At 40.5% G+C, this 21,191-nt stretch overlaps 1 protein-coding gene across 1 annotated transcript; it reads left to right on the top strand.

The window, feature by feature from the left end:
* Positions 1-10,169: 10,169 nt before the first annotated feature.
* Positions 10,170-20,239, top strand: prph2a (peripherin 2a (retinal degeneration, slow)). Its single transcript, XM_072580699.1, has 3 exons — positions 10,170-11,069; positions 11,828-12,074; positions 18,687-20,239. Exons 1-3 carry the CDS (start codon positions 10,489-10,491, stop codon positions 18,909-18,911), a joined length of 1,053 nt encoding a protein of 350 aa, XP_072436800.1. The 5' UTR covers positions 10,170-10,488; the 3' UTR covers positions 18,912-20,239.
* Positions 20,240-21,191: the final 952 nt, after the last annotated feature.

Raw genomic sequence — 21,191 nt, forward strand, 5'->3', positions numbered from 1 at the left:
TACAGTTCCTGCGGTGGCAGGGGAAAGTGCCAGGATTGGAGGGTGGGTTGTTTGGGGGCGTGGACCTGACCAGGTAGTTGCGGAGGGAATGGTCTTTGCAGAAGGCGGAAAGGGGTGGGGAGGGAAATATATCCCAGGTGGTGGGGACTGTTTGGAGGTGGCGGAAATGTCGGCGGATGATTTGGTTTATGCGAAGGTTGGTAGGGTGGAAGGTGAGCACCAGGGGCGTTCTCTCCTTGTTACGGTTGGAGGGGTGGGGTCTGAGGGCAGAGGTGCGGGATGTAGACAACATGTGTTGGAGGACATCTTTAACTACGTGGGAAGGGAAATTGCGGTCTCTAAAGAAGGAGGCCATCTGGTGTATTCTGTGATGGAACTGGTCCTCCTGGGAGCAGATCCAGTGGAGGCGGAGGAATTGGGAATACAGGATGGCATTTTTGCAAGAGGTAGGGTGGGAAGAGGTGTAATCCAGGTAGCTGTGGGAGTCGGTGGGTTTGTAAAAAATGTCAGTGTCAAGTCGGTCATCATTAATGGAGATGGAGAGGTCCATGAAGGGGAGGGAGGTGTCAGAGATGGTCCAGGTAAATTTAAGGTCAGGGTGGAATGTGTTGGTGAAGTTGATGAATTGCTCAACCTCTTCGCGGGAGCATGAGGTGGCGCCAATGCAGTCATCAATGTAGCGGAGGTAGAGGTGGGAAGTGGTGCCTGTGTAATTACGGAAGATCAACTGCTCTACGTAGCCAACAAAGAGACAGGCAAAGCTGGGGCCCATACATGTGCCCATGGCTACCCCTTTGGTCTGGAGGAAGTGGGAGGATTCAAAGGAGAAATTGTTAAGGGTGAGGACCAGTTCGGCCAAACAAATGAGAGTGTCAGTTGAAGGGTACTGTTGGGGACGTCTGGAGAGGAATAAACTGGAGGGCTTGGAGGCCCCGGTCATGGCGGATGGAGGTATAGAGGGATTGGATATCCATGGTGAAGATGAGGCGTTGGGGGCCAGGGAAACAGAAGTCTTGGAAGAGGTGGAGGGCGTGGGCGGTGTCTTGAACATATGTGGGGAGTTCCTGGACTGGGGGGATAGGACAGTGTCGAGGTAGGTAGAGATGAGTTCAGTGGGGCAGGAGCATGCTGAGCCAATGGGTCGGCCAGGGTGGTCAGGCTTGTGGATCTTGGGAAGGAGGTAGAACCGGGCAGTGCGGGGTTCCTGGACTATGAGGTTGGAAGCTGTGGGTGGGAGATCTCCTGAAGTGATGAGGCTCTGTATGGTCTGGGAGATGATGGTTTGGTGATGGGGGGTGGGGTCATGGTCGAGGGGGCAGTAGGAAGAGGTGTCCTCGAGTTGACGTTTGGCTTCAGTGGTGCAGAGGTCAGTGCGCCAGATTACCACTGCGCCCCCTTTATCCACTGGCTTGATGGTGAGGTTGGGATTGGAGCAGAGGGATTGGAGGGCTGCGCGTTGTGAGGGTGAGAGGTTGGAGTGGGGGAGGGAGGTAGATAGATTGAGGCGGTTAATGTCCCGGCAGCAATTGGAAATGAAGAGGTCGAGGGCAGGTAATAGGCCAGTGCGGGGTGGGCAGGTAATAGGCCAGTGCGGGGTGTCCAGGTGGATGCAGTGTGTTGGAGGTGAGCGAAGGGGTCCTCGGAAGGTGGGCTGAAGTCCTAGCTTAGCCACTGATGGCTTATCAAAATACATCTTTTCAGCGGTCTTTAACCATGCCTTGAGCAGGTGCTGTTGCTTCCCCATCGGTCACTTCTGACTGGCAGAGTAAAAAATAATTATCCCCCTCGCATGAGCCTTAGCAGTCTCCCAAAGAATGGATGGGTTACTGGCTGTATCCGAATTGGTAGCTAAAATCATCTTAAACTCATTGAGGAAATATTCGTCGAACTTACTGTCCTTAGGGATAAAGGAATGCAACATCGTCCTTAATCTCAGTGTCTAAATATACTGCAGCATGATCTGAAATAGTGATATTTCCAATTATACAGGATGTTGCCAAATCCAAGGATAATGCAGGAGGGTAAGGAAAAGATCAGTCCTAGTATGAGACTTGTGCAGATTAGAAAAGCGGGTAAAGTCCCTACCCATGGGATGAAGACGCCTCCACACATCCACCAAACCCAATTCCGCACATGTCCACTAGTTGATTAGGTTGTGAAGAACATGTTGAGGGGCCTTTAGGCATTTTATCCATGAGGATCCATGAGTCAATTAAAGTCTCACCCCATAATAATCTGCCGTGGTGTCAGAGTCATCAGTTTGGAGAATGCATTGATCAAAAATTTAAGGGGGTGCACTGGTGACAATAAGCATTAAAATACCATACTCTTCTTCATGTATTGGTGCTTTAAGAATGACAATACGCCCATACTCATCTTTAATCTGATCTAACAACTTTCATGAAAGAGTCTTCCGAAGGAGTATGGCCACTTCCCTGTTCCTAGTATTAAAGGAGGAGAAGTATATCAGATCAAACCCACCTGCTGCAATTTCAGATGTTCTTTATTATCAAGGTGAGCCTCCTGCAAAAGGGCAATGTCCATCCTCTTCTTTCTAAGACTAGAAAGCACCTTCTTCCTCTTAGCTGGCAAATGGCTCCCTCTAATATTCCAGGTACACCATTTGAGGACACTTTTAGCCATGACTCTCTATAACATCATTTAATCTCCAAAAAGGAAGAACTCGATTTATCAACTGCTGAGTATAAACAAACAAAAAGACTCATGAAACCTAAAAAAAACTTGAAGTAAAACTACTACGCCTGTCATACGAATAACTACATAAACAAAAAACCAACAAACTAAACCAAGTACAAAACACTTAATGAGGGGCTCTATCCCCTGCCCACAGGGTGCACTTACATATCCCAAAAACACCTTCCAACTTGAGCCACATCCTAGACTCAGCCAAAAAAGAAAAGAGAAAAAAAGATATTAAGAAGGAAATTAAAAGTAGAGACTCTACCCATCCCCAAATATGATTTGGAGATGCCAGTGTTGGACTGGGGTGTACAAAGTTAAAAATCACACAGCACCAGGTTATAGTCCAACAGGTTTAATTGGAAGCACACTAGCTTTCGGAGCGACGCTCCTTCATCAGGTGGTAGTGGAGGGCTCACTCCTAACACACAGAATTCATAGCAAAAATTGACAGTGTGATGTAACTGAAATTAAGCAGACAATCAATTTTTCAATGTGTAATTTCAGTTACATCACACTGTCAATTTTTGCTATAAATTCTGTGTTACGATCGAGCCCTCCACAATCACCTGATGAAGGAGCGTCGCTCTGAAAGCTAGTGTGCTTCCAATTAAACCTGTTGGACTATAACCTGGTGCTGTGTGATTTTTAACTTTGTACATCCCCAAATATACATTAATGCCTATTAATATCAGAAAAAAATCAGCAACATTTTCTTAAAGAAAAGGAGAGAGAAAAAGGAAGAAGAAACACTTTTGTCCACACACTTTAACTTATCTGATCTATTTTAAAGTGTCCAAAAACTTTTTCACTTTTTCCTAAAAGTCAAAAGAGCGCACAGACCCATCATAAGGGAAGCGAAGCACTGCTGGATACCTCAGGGAATACTGGATACCAAGGTCTCTCAGTCTTCTCTTGGATTCATCAAAGGTCTTCCTTTTATGAATTACAGCTGCAGAGAGGTCTTGAAAGAACATTATCTTGGAACCTTCATAAGTTAAGGCCTGTGGATCCTTTGCCTTTATTCTGAAGGCCTCCATAACTTTAAACTTTGTCCCTGCAGTTGTGAAGTCGCACTAGGACCGCGCGACGGTGCTGGTCCAAACCGGGCCTGTGCACCATAACTTCATGGGCCCTTTCAACTTTCACCCGGTCTGACACGGCCTCCAGACCAAGAAATCACGGCAGCCAGCTTTCAAAGAAGTTTACTGGCTGGTTGCCTTCCACTCCCCCTGGCAGCCCCACAATAAGAACGTTTTATCGCCTACCTCTATTCTTGAGGTCATCAACTTGCTCCTGTAAGGTAAGGACCTGCTTTTACAGTACTCAACTTCATTTACTTGAAGAGTCAATCATGGTTTCTGAAGCTGTGGTGCTTCTTTCAACCTCCTCCATTTGGCTTCCAAGGCCTTTCAGCTGCTCCTTGTGCTTGTGGAGCATGGCCACGATTGAGTCCAGTCTAGCACAGAAATTTCCCTCAATTGACAACTTAATCATGTCTCGCAGTTTTGCAAACTCCATAGTCAGGGCCTGGTGAGTGAGTAATTCCGATGAACTAGCTACAGCAGTGGAAGTGTCAGATGGGTGTCCCGTGTGTTGGGACTTGCTGGAACCTTTACCTTTTGTCATGTTTCTGTAATAACCAGACTTTATAAAACGTTTATTTAAGTTCTAGAGCTCTTTAAATGCTGAATTTTCATAGAAATAAGTTAAGTAGGGAGGCGAGAGTGCTAATCTTGCCTGAACTAAGATGCAGAGCTCAGCAAAGCAGACCTCTCAGATTGCCACCATCTTGGATGCCCCTATTAGTATGTGTTAACCCAAGTTTGCATGTTATACTGTAAAGTATCTTGTCATCATTTTGTTCTTGTGTATTGAGTTTCTTAAATGTTAGTTATACTTTTGGAATATAGTTCATAAAGAAGCATTGAAACTAATATGAGAATGCAGAACAGTAATGGATGAAATTAAAGTCTTCTGTTATTTAGTGTTTTTGATCATCTTTAACTAGCTTATGTTTGATTTTCTATTGGGTCAAATTTACTTAAATCAGAAACCAAGACTTGCTGACTCAAACTACAAGGATGAAATTGAATTGCATTGAGTCTCCGTGCCTGGTTTTCCAATTTAAAATGTGGGTGAGATGGGAAGTCAAATTCTGTCTGAACTGAAGTAAAATAATTATGATGTAAATCTGTTTCTGCTAATAGTTGAATAACCAGAAACTGCCCTATGCAAACTCCACCGATGACAGTCTTTTCAATTCTGCAGCAGTCCAATCCATTATATGGAAAAGAAATGGTTGAAGGCTAAAATGTATTAAGTTTTGACTATTATGATGTTGAGCTATAGAAGGGACAATGATTGGACTACTAACAGCCTCAGTCCAGCTTCAGTCCAATTGCCTTAACTGTAGGCAGCATCGTAGTGGCTTGAAATTAGTTTTTACTTGTTCTTCACTTATTGTCAAATCAATTAAAAAGAAGTCCAATATCATTCTAGATCACTAATTTTGGTATTAGCTTCCAGTTTTCCAGGTCTGGTTCACTTTGGCTTTCTGGATGTGAGTAAGTGAATGAATGAATTTATATTACATTGTAGCTTGAACTGCTGCAATTTCAGGTAAGTTGTCTGGTCAGTTTTGAGATTGAAATTATGCTTGGATGGGGGGTGAAGAGGAAAGCAAAATATTCATTTCTCCATAAGACTCCTCTAAGGACTGTACTGTCAATATACTAATCCTATATTATGCAAACAAATACAGTAAATTCTGCTAAAACACAGTCATTCCATTCTCATGCAATCTCGTGTTGAAAGAAAATTGTGTAATAGCAGCACCATTGAAACTAATGGGGCCAGGATCACATTATAACCAAGACATGCTTAAAACTTTATGCTTTAGAAACAGTGTCTCCAATTCATCAATTGTGTGATTGCAAATTCGTATTAAAGAAATACATATTATACAAGAACGACCTGTACAGTACTTGTGTTTTATATGCTTCATTCTTATCCCATTTTTACCAGTCTATATTTCATCCTTTGTTTTCTTGTCTGCTTTACTAGCCTGTTCCACTTTGGAAGAGCTATTCCAAACTGTGAATCACCTCTTAAATGTAGCTTGTTTAAGTCAGTCAAATGGTAAACCTCTACCTGATGTGCCTGACAATCTTTGTTTCCCTGAATCAACATGTTAGAATCAAAAGAGAAGTAAAGTTCAGGATTAAAATGGCACCTTTCATATTCAAGAGAAATCCACAACTTCATAAAGAAATCTTCAGCAGCTTATTCTTGTGGAAACAGTACATTTTAACTGTCTCTTGAACTAATTTTACTTTGTCTTTGGTTCAGAAAATTGGTGTAGACCTATGCATTCTGCATCAGTGACAATCTTTAATAGGTGATGTACACTGCAATTAAAAATATTTCAAACTTGATTTGTACACTTGGCATCTCTTGCAATATGCTTGCTAGATTTGTTTCACCGTGTTGAGAAGATCAGAAGCATTACTGAAGCAGTTTCTTCAAATTTGAACTTTGTTATCTTGTGTAGTTCTAATATTGACCACACAGATTTTGTAGGATAATCGAACCTTGTTTGGGAAGCAAAGAACAAAATGTCGGTGAAACCAGTCATTGAGTACTAATTAGAGTTTTGGTCAGCCATTTAGAGGTGACAACAGTTGCAATGGACAGTTCAGAGAAATGATCACTTGGTTAATTTCTTGGCTGAATGGGTTGTTTTTATGAGGGAAAATTAGTAAGTTGGGCTTGTGATCATTGGCATTTAGAAGAATGAGAGCTGATCTTATTGAAACTTCTGGCTATGCTTCACAGGGGAATATTTCCACTTAGTGGGGAATCTAGAACTGGGTCACGGTTTTAAAATTTTAGCTCAAAATGGCTGCCAATTCCACAGAGGTGAGCAGTTGATTTGATTAAATGAAGGCTCATTTAGAAGCATCACTGGGATCTTCCTGCCAGGTAGAGTCACCATGCACCAACTGAAAAGCTGTCAGCTCATTGGAGGCAGCAACCCAGGGGTTCATCAAAGCCATGTTAGGACACTCTTGGCCAACCTGCTCTTGTAGTGACCACATTTGGCGGAGTGGCTGATCCTCGGGAACTGCAATCCCTTCAGGCTCAGGGAACTGTTGTTGAGTATACCCAATGAAAGGTGTAAAATTTGGCCAAAGGTTTGTACTGCAATATTGCATAAATAATAATAACATGCTAGAGAGTATCTGTGGAGAGAGAAAAGCTAAGTTGACTTTTTTGTTTCATGATAATTTCACAGGCTCATGACCAACTTAATCTCATTCTCTCTGGGGGAAAACTAAAGAGAAACTGGGCCAATGCGGGTTGAAGAATCTTTGACCAATCATTACAACAGTTCTCCATGGTATTCAATTGCATTATCATTGTCAAATTCCCCATAATGAGGGGTTCTCAATTAACCAGTCTGATGTTATAATGTCAATTGCTTGGATGAGAGAAGGGTGAGGCATTCAGTTTAATCTGCATCTGCCTCAAAGATTCATTTCCTCCACTACCAGCACAAAACTACAGTATATACCATTCAAAAGATGACTTGCAGTAACTCACCTCCCAAACCTGTATTCACTATCATCTAACAGCAAATAAGAAATAGACTGATAGACACACAAACAAATGGGTATTAGCAGCAGAGAGTCGACAACACATTGTTATCAGAGGAGGACAACCAGAAGTAGAAATACTTTGGTTTTGAGGATAAAGCAATAGTATAGAAAAGATGATGCCGGAAGGAAAAGTAGGGGGGGAAATGTAGTGTAGGTAGACAGAAGACCTGATGGAGTGGTAACATCATAGAACTAATTAAATTGAGTTTCATGAAAGTACTAAGTGACACAAAGTCAACACAGCTGAATGAGGAGAGTGCATGTTATCTCAGCAATTCAGCCTTCCTGTGATATTTGCACCGCACACACAAGACACATCAAGTGAGTCTGTGGGTTTCACAGTTTACACAAGCTGTTGCTGTCACTGATGATAGAGGGAGTGAATGGTTAAGGTAATGGATGGGGTGCTGGCTAATCAGGCTGCATTGTCTTAGATAGTGTTGACCTTCTTAATTGTTGAAGCTGTATTCGTCCAGGCAAGTGGAAAGTATTCCAATACACTCTTGACTTGTGTCTTGTAGATGCTGGAGAAGTTTTGTAGAGCAAGGACATGAGTTATTCACCATAGAATCCCAAGCCTCTGACCTACTACATTAGACACAATATTTATCTAGTTAAGTTTCTGGTCAATAACCCTCAGATGCTGTTTGTGATGGATTCATTGATGGCAATGTCATTGAATGTAAAAGGGGCAATGTTTAGATTCTGTCTTGTTGGAGATAATCATTGCCTGGCAATTTGCAACAAATTTCACTTGGCACTTCTCAGCCCAAGTCTAAATGCAGTTTGGGTGGTACTGCATATGTGTTTGAACTGCTTCAGTATCTGAACAGTCACAAATTGTATTCAATACTGTGCAATCATCAGAGAATATCTCCACTTTTGACTTTATAAAGGAGGAAGGATTATTTATGAAGCAGCTAGTATGGTATGGCCTCGGAAACTCTGTTAGGCACTCCTCTGAGGAATTCTTGAAAGTATATCTTAAGGTTGAAAAACTGTCCTCTAAAAAAACATAACTTTTCCATTTTGGAGCTTTACCCCTGATTTCCATTGACTTCCATTTTTCTAATGTTCCTTGATACCACACAGCGTGAAATTCTATTACTTCACATTTGGAATTTAGCTCATTTGTCTGTGCTTGGATCAGTTTGGCAAATGAGATTAGGAGATGAGCATCAATGAAACAAGTTATTGTTGTACAATTGCCACTGGATAACAATGTCAAAAGACACCAGCTATCACTATGCTGATGCTTGGAAGGAGACTGATGGGGGAGCTAATTTGTTGGATATGATTTGTCTTGCCTTTTGTGAATGGCATGTACTTGGGTTAATCTTCCAGATTATTGAGTAGGTGCCACTGTTTTATCTGTCCTGAAACAGCATGCTTGGGTTATCACTAGTTCTGGCACACAAGTCTATGCTGGCCCTGAAATCTAAGAATTTGAATCCACTGATCCTATACCATACTTCCTCAGCTCATTCAGTACAGTCTGGTGCGTGGCACCAGTAAAATCTGAATTTAAGTCTTTGAGGATTTTGAGCTTATGCTGTCTCCTAACTCATGGAACTCATTTTATGAAATCTGAACCCTATTCATTGTTAATTGGTTCTGACACAAACCACAATTTTTATCTGATGTCACTCCTTCACAAAGAGTTTCTGCACCAACTTCAATGTGCTCACTACATTGATACCAAGGAGCCAATTCACTACCTGCATTCACCAGTTTGAGTCAGATAGTGAAACGTTGCTGTTCAAGTAAGTCCATAACTTTGTTGGTAAAGTTATATTTATGTTCCAATTCCAGTGATATGTAGCACAGAGGACCAAAGATTAATGCAAGACCAATGGCACCCACGTGCAGTATTCCAGTGGGATAGGGGCTCCCACTAATGGGAGTTCAATATCTTAATGTATTATTCTTAATGCAGTGCCCAAATATTCTACCGGTCTATGTCGACACAGCTGATTTTGCAGGTGGGGGAATAGATGTACAAGTCTTCTAATGGTCTGCTTACAATTTTTCTTTGTTCTGAAGATTTCTTAAATCTGCTCAACCCAAGATATATATTCTTGGGTTGACAGAGATAAGTGAATCACAAGAGAGATGGTGTGTGATTCTATACTGAGGGAAGCAAGAGATACCCCCATGTGAATATTAAGTGCGCCTTTCTGAGTCACCCAGGTGAAATTATATCTCACTGCTCATTGCCACAGTTCGCTAGTTTCAAACCGCTATATAAACACAAGGTTTGTATATCGCAGACTTTGAGCGACCAGTGGAAACTGAAAATAACATTTTGAAGTACAAGGACAAAAAAAAATGAATACTATGAATATCTGGCAAATCTTTAGCCCAGTATAACAGGCCTTTAAATACAAAGTCTCCACAAAATTTTATCAGGACTGCAGCTTTAAAAGCGCTCCGTTAGTATCGATCTATTTTTATTTGATCTGTGTTCTTTCCAGGGTATTGACCTATATTTAAGCTTACTGAGCCTATTAAGTTGAAAATTTGTTTTGGCTTTCGTTACATTGTAGAGGAGGAAACCTGATGCACATATCAGCACGATATTAATTCAATACTAAATAATCCATGAAGTTATTCCGAAGAATATTCAGTTAAAAAAAACACTTTCCCTGGACGTTTCAAATACAAGAAAGCGGCCAGGTGAAGATGCAGTTGCTGACAGCCTGAGGACAACCCGGTGAAATTAAGCGCGGATTAATTTCAATCGCTCAACTGGGCCACAGCTTTCTCTAAATGATTAGCGATAAAACCTATTACTGGTTTTAAGGTGACGTCTTGCACTGTCAGATTTTTCCCGAGTGCATTCTTGGAGGAGCTCTCTCCAGTACTGGGGAAAGGTGCTCCAAGGTTAGCGCTGGAGGCGGATTCCGTCCCCCGGCTCTGGCTCGGTTACCTTGGACAGCTCACAGCGCCCATACCATTCTCGTCTCATTGGAGATTTTGCTTTTGAGAGTGGTCAGAATGGAGGGTCACAAGGTTGAGTTGATCTCAGGTGGTCTGTCTCCTGCCCTGACTGCACCCATGCCCAAATCTCACTGATTTCCCCAAATTCAATCTTCAAATCCCATTCCCTGGACTTCCGCAGTAGGAAATGGCCATTCTCAAAATCAAGTTCAACTTGCAGAAGCGTGTCAAGTTGGCTCAGGGGCTCTGGCTCCTGAACTGGTTCTGCGTCTTGGCCGGCATCGTTGTTTTTGGGATGGGCTTGTTCCTTAAGATTGAGCTGAGGAAACGAAGCGAAGTGATGGACAATGCGGAGAGCCACCTAGTCCCCAACTCCCTGATCCTGGTGGGTGTGCTGGCCTGCACCATCAACTGCTTTGGTGGCAAGTTTTGCTATGATTCCCTTGACCCTGCGAAATATGCCCGGTGGAAACCTTTCCTCAAGTTCTACCTTGGCGCCTGTTTGTTCTTCACTTGCCTGACCTTCCTCTCTGTGGTGCTGAGCTTTCTGATGAAGATCTATATGGAGGATACTCTGGCCAAGGGGCTGAAGAGTAGCATGAAATATTATCGAGACACCGACACTCCGGGACGGTGCTTCATGAAGAAAACTATCGACCAACTTCAGATCGAGTTCCACTGCTGTGGCAACAACGGCTTCAGAGACTGGTTTGAAATCCAGTGGATCAGCAACAGATACCTGGACTTCAGCTCTAAGGAGGTGAAAGAGTGAGTAGGATGGGAAATCGATGCACGCAGACCATTGAAGGTGGCAAGAGAGAGCAGTCAATAAAGCATAAAGTGCGTTGGGCTTTGATAATAGGGGCACTGAGTACAAGAGCACAGAAGTAATGCTGAACTTGTATAAAACACTCGTCAGATGTCAGTGTACAGTTCTGGTGTTTTGTTATAGGAAAAAATGGGAAAGCATTGGAGAGCGCGCGAAGGGGTGAGGGGTTGCAGGAATGAGAAACTTCAGCTAGGAGTATAGATTGAAGAAATTGGTTTTGTTTTCCATGAAGGGAAGAGGCTGAGAGGAGATTTGATTGAAGTTTTCAAAATAATGAGCAAGGCTGGATAGAGCAGATTAGGAGAAGCTGTTTGCACCTGTAAAAAAAAATGAGGGCGTAGATTTGAAGTGATCAAATAAGGGTGAAGTGAGAAAAAAAACGTTTTCAATCAGCGAGCAGTTAGGGTTTGGAATGAACTCCCTGGAGAGATGTTCAACTGAAGCATTCAAGAGGACATGGGATTTTGTTGGGACGGTATACAGGACACAGAGAAAAGGCAGGAGATTGACACTAGATGACAGAGCATGCACAGGCCCAATGGGAGTATGGCCTCCTGCTGCACCCAATAATTCAGTCATAATGTGAAAAGTGTAGATAAGACATGGCTCAGTCTTAGTTTGAACTCAGGATTCATTTGGTGTGTTGTTGAGGTGTCACTAAGAGCCGTAACCTGTCCTAAATCTCTCCTCCTTACAGCCGTGTTAAGAGCAATATTGATGGGAAGTACCTGACGGATGGGGTCCCATTCAGTTGCTGCAATCCAGCCTCCCCTCGACCCTGTATCCAGCAGCAGATCACCAACAATTCCGCTCATTACAGTTATGAGTTCCAGAGCGAGGAGCTCAACCTCTGGACTCGGGGCTGCAAGGAAGCTCTCCTCAATTATTACACTAACATGATGCAATCCATGGGAGCACTAGTCCTAATCCTGTGGTTACTAGAGGTAAGAGGACCAATAATTTTTAAAAAATACTAAACCCTTACACTGTTGTTGAGAGTCTGGGAGAAAGTGATGAATATATCTTTTTAAACTTAGCTGCTGAGGTGTCCATCCAGCAGCTCAGTTATTACATGTCTCTAGTAATGATTGAGTCCCTCCCCTATCCCCACTGATCCATCTGGGAAATCGTTGCACTGCTTGAGTGGTATTTTTGTTGGAGAATTCACATAAGGGTACTGCTTGCTGCCTGCTGCATTCAGTGGGCAGGACCAAAGTCTCCTGCCATCTTCAAAAAGGCAGAATAATCAACATAAGGGCAAGTGATCTGTTTTGAACTTGCAAAATGTTAAATATTAGTTCAAATCAATAGAATGGCTTTGTTTGTCACCTACATGTTATCTATAACATTGCAAGAGCTAGGTGCTTGTTTTTGACTGGCACAGACACAAGGAGTTGAAGGGCCTTTTCTGTGCCATATACCTCTTAGTATCTATTAGAGAGAACATACAGCATCCTGGGCTTTATTAACAGAGAGTAAAAGAGCAAAGAGGCAATGCTGAATTTATCCAAGATACTTGTTCAACCTTACCTGGAGCATTGTGTACAGTTTATTATGTCGAGTTGTGGGTGCCATATTGTAGTAAGTGCAGAAGAAATTTGCAAAAATGGTTCCAGGGTTCAGTTACTTACATTGCGAAGATAGATTGGGCAAGGTTGTGACCGTTCTCCATGGGGGGGGAAAAAGGCAGCCAATAGGACATCTGATAGAAGTTTTCAAAATCATGAGATAGACAAAAGGAAGAAACTGTTCTCACTCATAAAAGCATCGAGAACAAGAGGGCACAGAATTAAGGTGCTTTGCAAATGTAACAGATGTGATGAGAACATTTTTTTCCAATCTGGAGTACGTTGCTTGGAAGTCAGGTGGAAGCTTATTCAATAGAGGGATGGAAGAGGACGTTAGATGATAATGTGTCATAGAAACAATATACAAGGAGGCAGAAAAGACTGGAAAATAGCATCAATGAAGCTCCCACAGAGGCAGGTCCTTTGCTCCCTGTTCACAGATACTTCTTCCTGAGCCATTTTCCTTGACAGTTTTTGTCAGCAGTTTGCCATTACTTTCTATTCTTGAGGGCAGATCACAAATCAACCTCAGCCAAAACAAAATTGCAACTGCCCACACTGTTGTCATTATTGTGAACTATAGACCAGCTCTCTTAAACCAAGTGAGCTAATGAGCTCCTCTGTTTATGACATAACATTAGAAACTATCTGTAGGATTAATAAGGACTGGATTATATTATGCAAGCTGCAACAATAAGTTGTACAAAAGAAAAATATTGTGGCTGTTAGAAATCAGAAATAAAACTGTAAAATGCCAAAAATACTTTACAGACTAGGCAGCACCTGTGGAGAAAAAGTTAATCAGTTTCCCCTATCCACAAGTGCTGTCTGCATTACTTTTGCACTAAACAGGTCTAGATGCACACTTTGAGGATTAGTTGTGTGTGTTTTGCTTTGTCTATGGTTACATTAATGAATTATTGATAGTTTTGTTGTATTAAAGTGCGTTTCCCTCATTAATGGCACATATGTATGAAGTTAAACTTTTGTTTGCTAAAATGTTGTTGCTAAGCAGAATTCTCTGTGAAGTATACGTGGTATTTTTGCCCCACCTGTCTTCATGACAATGAAGGAGATGAACTATATACTATTTATTTGATTGTGATGCAAAATCCTTTAGTTGGTAAATTCTAAGTCCACTTCAAGCTTCTAAATGTCCTGTATGGGAAGGGCAGGTAATAGCCTAGTAGCACTAGTAAATATCCAACGACCTAAGCAATGTTTTGGGGTCCTAGGTTTAAATGACAAAATTTGAATCCAATAAATAGATCCAGAATAAGAAATGTAATAATGACCATGACATAATTTTTTTTATGACAATCTGGCTCATTTATGCCCTTTAGGGAAAGAACCTGTTGTCCCTACTTGACCTGGCCAACATCTGACTCCAGACACACAGAAATGAGGTTGACGTTCAATGGCTGAGAAAGCCATGCAGTTGCACCCAAGGGCACCTAGGGATGGGATATGAATGTTGGCCAGGTATCAATGCCCACATCCCATCTAGTGAAATAAAAAGAAGCATCTTCAGAAAATCATTTTGATTTTCTTTGTCATTAGCTTTAGACAGCGACTTTGATAGATTACTAAAATGTTTTAAACAGATTTTGTAGTATTTGAAAACAACAGATAAAGAGAATAATTGTAAAAGATAGCAAAAGCAAGACAAGATGGGTTTTATCTTCTCTTTAGTCAACATGAGTAGGTGTTGAGATGTAGTATGAAAACAAATCTTGACAGTATTCTTTGGCTTACACTTGCTGGTTGATGATGGACACTGGCTTCAAGCGTCTCTAAATTTTCAAGGTTTTGTAACTTTAAAGTGGCACTCACCTTGCCTTGATTGGAAGAAATTTTACTTCAGAATTATAAAGCCATAGACTCAAGTTCTACCTCATAGCCTTGAATGTACAACCTAGCTTGATATTTCAACACAGTACTGAATACGTACTACACGGTCAGAGGGACCATTGCTCAGAGGCCACATTAAATCAAGGTTTACCTTACCAGGAGAGAAAAGATTCTGTGACAATGCTATTACTCAAAGAACAGGTGAAAGCTTTCCTAGCTAACATCTATTCCTCAACCAGTACCATTGAAACAGATTATCTGGTCATTTAATTTGTTATTGTTTGTGGGCACTTGGTTTGCAAAAGTTACTGACATGTTTTCCTTTATAACAAGCAGCAGTGAATACAGGCACTGAAAACCTTTTCAATTGTTTGGATGCTGCAAATTGTAAGAAGTGAAATATCAATATGAGTTTCTCTCCTCTAACAGCCTGTGTTTACTCTCCCTTCAATGACTTGGGTTGCACCCCATACTACCAATACTTCATCTGAATGTGAATTTACTGTTACAAACTCAGAGCCTAATATCTGTCTGAGTGTGTGTATTGGATGGTGGAGCGAAGAACAACCCAAAAAATAAGAGCAAGACTAAATCATATGGACCCTCAAGCCTGCTCTATCATTCAGTAATATCATGGCTGATCTGATTGAAGTCTTAACTCTGTGTTCTGCCTGCCTTTCCATAACCATTCTAGATCAAAAATCAATCTCATTCAGCTGACCTTGAACATTTTAAATAACTCCAATTCACTGCTCAGGGAGGGTCAGAAATCCATAGAAGAGGCAAAAGATGGTGGTGGAATTGTAATGGTATTAGGTTAATAATCCAGAGCTCCAGGCTAATGCTGTAGGGTCAAGCATTTAAATCATACTATTTAACTTCAAATAATAACTACAGAATATAAACCTTGTCTCCATAATGGTGACAAAGACAACTAGCATAAATCGTTGTAAAAACTTATAGTTCACCGATTGCCTTCAGGGAAGAAAATCTGCTATCTTTACATGGTCTGGCCTGCATTTGGCTCCAGACCCACAGCCACTTAGTTCAGGGCCAGTTAGGGATGGACAACAGAGGCTAACCTTACTAATGGCAGCACGCATCTGGTGGAAAAGTAAAACCTCCATTTTCAGTTGGAGATCTCTTATTTTTAAACTGAGTCATCCAGCTCTACACGGCACAGCCTCTACATTGTCAAGCCCCCTCAGAATCCTGTATGTTTCAATAAATCCACTCTCATTCTTCCAAGCTCCAAACAGCATAAGTCCAAGTAGGGCTGTCTTTGCTCAATTGGCAAGCACACCATCCAAAAGAGCACATTCCTTGACTGAATGCAGGGAACTAGGGAGAACAGAGAGGGAAATCATGGCATAGAGAAGGAAAGACTATTAGTGTAATTATGCGTGAACTTTGGTGAAGCTTATTTGATGGGCCAAATGGCCTTTTTTAAAAAACTTGAGATGCATGATTACCAAGCAATTTATCAAAATAAACGGATTTCACAATGGAAAGTAGTGAATGTTTCATATTGTACACTCTATATATTGCCTGAGATCCAGATTATTTCCCTCAATAAAACATAATTTTAGTTTAAAAATAACTTTCATACATTTCCATTCCACATCAAATTATGCAATGACATTCACACTTCAGGAGAAACTCAAAAACAAAGACAAGTCAAGGTTCTATAATCAACAAATTGGCAAGTTAAACCATGTATTATAAAGACTTGACATTTTATTCTTAAATTTGTGATCAAAGATAGGTCTGAAGATATCAATGGAGACAGAGAAGAATTAAAGTTTCATGTGGAAGACAATTCATCAGACATCATTCTGATGAAAGGCCACTGACTTGAAGCAATGACTGATTTTCTCTTGATTAATGCGGCCTGACCTGCTGAGTAGGTCCAGCAAGATTTCCAGCATCTGTAATGTTTTGCTTTTGTATTACTATTGCCTGATGTTCTATTGTGTTCCTGATTTCTTCCTTTACCCTTTGATCCCTTTAGCCATAAGAACCAGATCGTGCACCTTCTTGAAAATAGAAACTAGAACACGTTGCCAGGGTTGGAAGATTTGAGCTAGACAGAGAGGTTGAATACGCTGGGGATATTGTCCCTGTAGCGTCAGATGCTGAGGGGGCAACCTTATAGAGGTTTATAAAATCATGAGGGGCATGGATAAGATTGATAGACAAAGTCTCTTCCCTGGGGTGGGGGAAGTCCAGAACAAGAGGGCATAGGTTTAGAGTGAGAGGAGAAAGATATAAAAGAGACCTAAAAGGCAACATTTTCATGCAGAGTGTGGTGGTGGAGGCTAGTACAATTGCAACATTTAAAAGGCATCTGGATGGGTATATGCATAGGAAGGGTTTGGAGAAATATGGGCTGGGTGCTGGCAGGTTGGACTGGATTGAGTTGGGATATCTGAACGGCATGGATGAGTTGGACCGAAGGGTCTGTTTCCATGCTATACATCTCCATGACTCTACCTATCAAGAGGCCTGCCCCTATATCCTACACTTTAGTTGTAAAACATTTCCCTAAATAAATGTTTGTGTGGGGAAATGATGAGCAGTTCAAATAGTTTTTCCACATTTTAGAGTTTGAACATTTCTTTCTCCTTGAAAAGATGGTAATGCACTATAACACAAGGTTCAAATTGAACAAGGACTATCACCTAATGAAGGAGCGTCACTCCAAAAGCTAGTGTGCTTCCAATTAAACCTGTTGGACTATAACCTGGTGTTGCGTGATTTTTAATTTTGTACACCCCAGTCCCAAACTGGCATCTCCAAATCGAGGTCATGAGGGTTTGGTGATAGGACAGATGTGGAGAGGACTTTTTTTTAGAACCTAGAACTAGGGATCACTGTTTAAAAATAAAGAGTAATCCATTTAAGAGAGAGATGAGACTTTTTTTTTTCTCTCAAAGGATGGTGATTTTTGGAATTTTTTTTCCGGAAAAGGTAGTGCAAGCAGAGTTTTTGAATAATTTTAAGGCAGAGGCGATAGATTCTTGGTCAACAAGGAGGTGAAAAGTTATCAGGAGAAGGTGGGTAATCAAGGCAATAGAAATAGTTATGACCTTCTGGGTTCAAATGAGATTAGCATCAAAGCAATCTAAATTCAATACTGATCTAACAACACGGTTGCCTTGTTCTGGTTTGCATTCTGGCCTTTTGGAGGCTCATTCAGGGCAAGACAGCAAAGTCATACTGTGACATAATTGCACAAGTCAGGAAATTTGACCTTTGAATTTTTATAACAGTCTGAACATCCTCAATATGCTTTGCAAATTCTTAGCTGAGAATGTTATACCAATAGGTCAATTAAGTCAACTGCATAAATTCAGTCTTAGAATGCCTTGAATGGCTTAAGCTGAGAGTGTGGAGCTGGAAAAGCTCAGCAGGTCAGGCAGCATCCAAGGAGCAGGAGAATCAACATTTAGGGCAAGAGCCCTTCATCAGGAATGGCTTAAAACCCATAAGCCAGCAATCAATAGCAGAAAAATTGGTTAATTAATAAAGTCGTCCTCTGGTTGGCAGGGATTCTAAAAAATGTATAAATCCATTAGCAGGTTCAGGTAGAAACAGTAATGGGACAAGATGAACTAACTTCATCCTGAAATTGCAGACACACAACTAAGTTACTGACAAACTCATAATTGTAATAATTTTTAGCATAATGCAGAGTGCATGCTCTTTGTGTGCCCCTTTCAGCTAAATTCAGAGAACACAGTAAAATATCATTCAGAATCAAAGGCTTATGGACCCCAAAGGGGTCATCTAACTTCAAATGTACAGCATGCCATCAAAGAGTATTTTCACGTTATCACTGTGTGCCGAGCCAGAACTACCTGTTGGAGCATGGACTTGCAGGATTATCCAGAGCCAAGAAAGAATTCTAATTCATCCCAGTGATAGATTTACCCCATCAGGCTGTCTGATGACTTACCAACAATGCACCTTTAGAGCAGGTGAGACTTGAATGCAGACTTTCTGGCTCAGAGACAGGGACACTACCACTGCATGTCAAAAGCCCACTTAAATTGTTTTATACTTGGACAATGCCCTCCTGTTTGTGACTACCACTGACTTAGTTAACTGATGGTATATTCTCTACCTGCATTTTAGGTGACTGTGATGGTTGGGATCCAATATTTGCGCACAGCCCTGGATAGCATTGCAAATCCTGAAGATCCTGAGAGTGATAGTGAGGGTTGGTTAATGGAGAAAGGTCTGAAGGAAACACTTAAATCTCTCCTGGAAAGTGTAAAAGAGCTGGGTAAGTTCAATCAGGTAGCTACAGCTGAAGAGGTGAAAAAGGAAGAGGGCACGACTGTTGCCACAGTCAGCTGAAGAGACCAAACAACAAGTTGCAGAAGAGGGGAGAAACAATTTAGACTATGAAGGAAATGAAAATTGAATAAATGTACAATACAAAACGAAATGAATAATTCCCTTTGTTGTTTAATATAAAAGGCATGCACCCCAAGGACTTTATTTTCCTGTATTTGCCACGCGTAATCTATTGTATAAACCATCCACCATTTAACATAATATGTAATTCATTTATTTACAATATTTGAATTATGTTAAATTAATTTTGAAATTTATTTGCTTGTACTATATAAAGAGATAAATATAACCAATGTATTGCTTTTGAATCTGGAAATATGGATTGTGTGATGACAGTACTTATTTAAAACAGTCCTGCCATTTTTAATGTAGCTCAAATGCTATGTGAAGTTATATAGTTTGTGTTGTTACAAAATAGGGTTCAATATTAAAAGCATCTTCCAAGACAGAAGGGCATTTTTCATGAAGTGAAAATTTTCCGTTAATACTTTATGTATTTCAATAATTCATGTTAGAAACCCAAATCAAAATCACAAATGTGACAAATCAACTTTTACAAAGAACTAAAATATTCTCTATTCAAAGCAGGGCTATTAAAATAAACAACATAGATGGAAAAATTACAAAGGTTGTATCAGATTTCAAAAAAATATTTGAATTAAACACAGTTAATGTGATGTTCCCAATACTTTCTGAAATCAGCATTGTATATATAAGGAGATTCCTTTGTGGTCTGCAGTTAAGTCCATAACTATTTGTTTACACCTATTCATTTGGATAGGAGGTGCAGTTGAAAAAAACAAATCAATTACACCACAATATATGTACAAGCGCAGTCATTTTTTATGATTCTGTATAGCAATGACTTGTATTCATATCATATTGAAACTAAACCATGTTACGTTTTGTTCATTAAATGCAATTTTTATAAATAGCTTACTGTCACTAACAAAATTGTAGTTGTATTTAGGATAGACTCACAATGTATTTCAATTACTACAGGACACTAGCTAAGAAATGTCTGTCTCATTAATTCAGGCAGTCTGAAATTTTAAGATAAAATGGTTCCAAATTCCATTGTATCTCAAGTCTCATAAACCAACGTCCTTTTGATTATTTGGAACAGCTCTCTGTTAGCAATTTGAGATGTAACTGCCTGTTGCAGCTTCAAGGATAAAAGTCCTAAGTATGCTTAACATCAGTTTATAGGATTAACTTATGTAATTCTTTTTCAAGGAGAGACAACTAATTCATCATGACATCTAACTACACATGGAAATGTGATAAATGAGAGGACAGAAAGGATAAACATTGTCCTATTTGTATAATTCTCAAAAAAGTAAACAGTTGACATGAATTATGATTAAAAACATAAATATTCTCCCAATCGCCATTTTACTCTTTTTTTAAATAAAAGTATTCCTTCATGGGATGTGCGCATCACCGGCAATGCCATCATTTATTGACCATCCCTAACTTCCCCAGAAAAAAAGATTCGTGAATCTGCTTTTTGATAACCAATGGTTTGCTAGGCCATTGCGAAGTTCCAACCATTTTTCTATGGGTCTGAAGTCTCATGTAGACCAGGTGGGCAGGGATAGATCAGATTTCCTTCCCCAAAGGGTATTAATATACTAGAAAAATTTTAAAGTACAACTGTTAATTACATAGTACAAACCTTTTATTCCAAATTTATTTAAGCAGCAGAATTTAAGTTGCTGAGCTGCCATGATGGTACTAAAACTCCTGAATCCAGATCATTACTCTAAATATCTAGATTATTAATCCAGTACCATAGCCACTGCTTAAAAAAAATCCCAGAAGTTCTTCATAATTTAGCAAAAAACACTTGCATTGGCAGAGACCTTGAAGAGAAATGAAATGGCTCAGGACACTTTACAAAAGAAATAGATGGAATAGGATGGAAGAAACAGCACTGAGAGGAATACTTTCTCAGCAAACTTTCAGAGATGTAAAGTGAAACAATAAAGCAAAGAGTGAGTCAGTTACAGTCAAGGACTTGCTCTTCTGGAAGCTCTGTCACCAATAAGGGAGATCAGAAAGAAAAGGAGGATATATAACTGGACAGAAACCCCATGTCTTCCAGTTGAGGATATACCCATCCATGTCTGAGTACCTTTCCCCACTAAAACCGTTATCTATACTTCTGCTGCTGCGTAACTCAACTTTGTTCACCAGCATCAAAACCCCATCAAGACACACACTCTACCTTCCATAACATCAAAGTTGACACTAAATTTACTTGATGATCACTGCTGT

The sequence above is a fragment of the Chiloscyllium punctatum genome, chromosome 11, assembly GCF_047496795.1.
Source record: "Chiloscyllium punctatum isolate Juve2018m chromosome 11, sChiPun1.3, whole genome shotgun sequence".
In the NCBI taxonomy this organism is placed as follows: Eukaryota; Metazoa; Chordata; class Chondrichthyes; order Orectolobiformes; family Hemiscylliidae; genus Chiloscyllium; species Chiloscyllium punctatum.

Bases quoted from the DNA above. Each gene is read 5' to 3' on its own strand.
- prph2a (XM_072580699.1), top strand. From the start codon at position 10,489: ATGGCCATTCTCAAAATCAAGTTCAACTTGCAGAAGCGTGTCAAGTTG. The intron at 11,070-11,827 runs GTGAGTAGGATG...TCCTCCTTACAG, and splicing joins AGCTCTAAGGAGGTGAAAGA to CCGTGTTAAGAGCAATATTG. The intron at 12,075-18,686 runs GTAAGAGGACCA...CCTGCATTTTAG, and splicing joins TAATCCTGTGGTTACTAGAG to GTGACTGTGATGGTTGGGAT.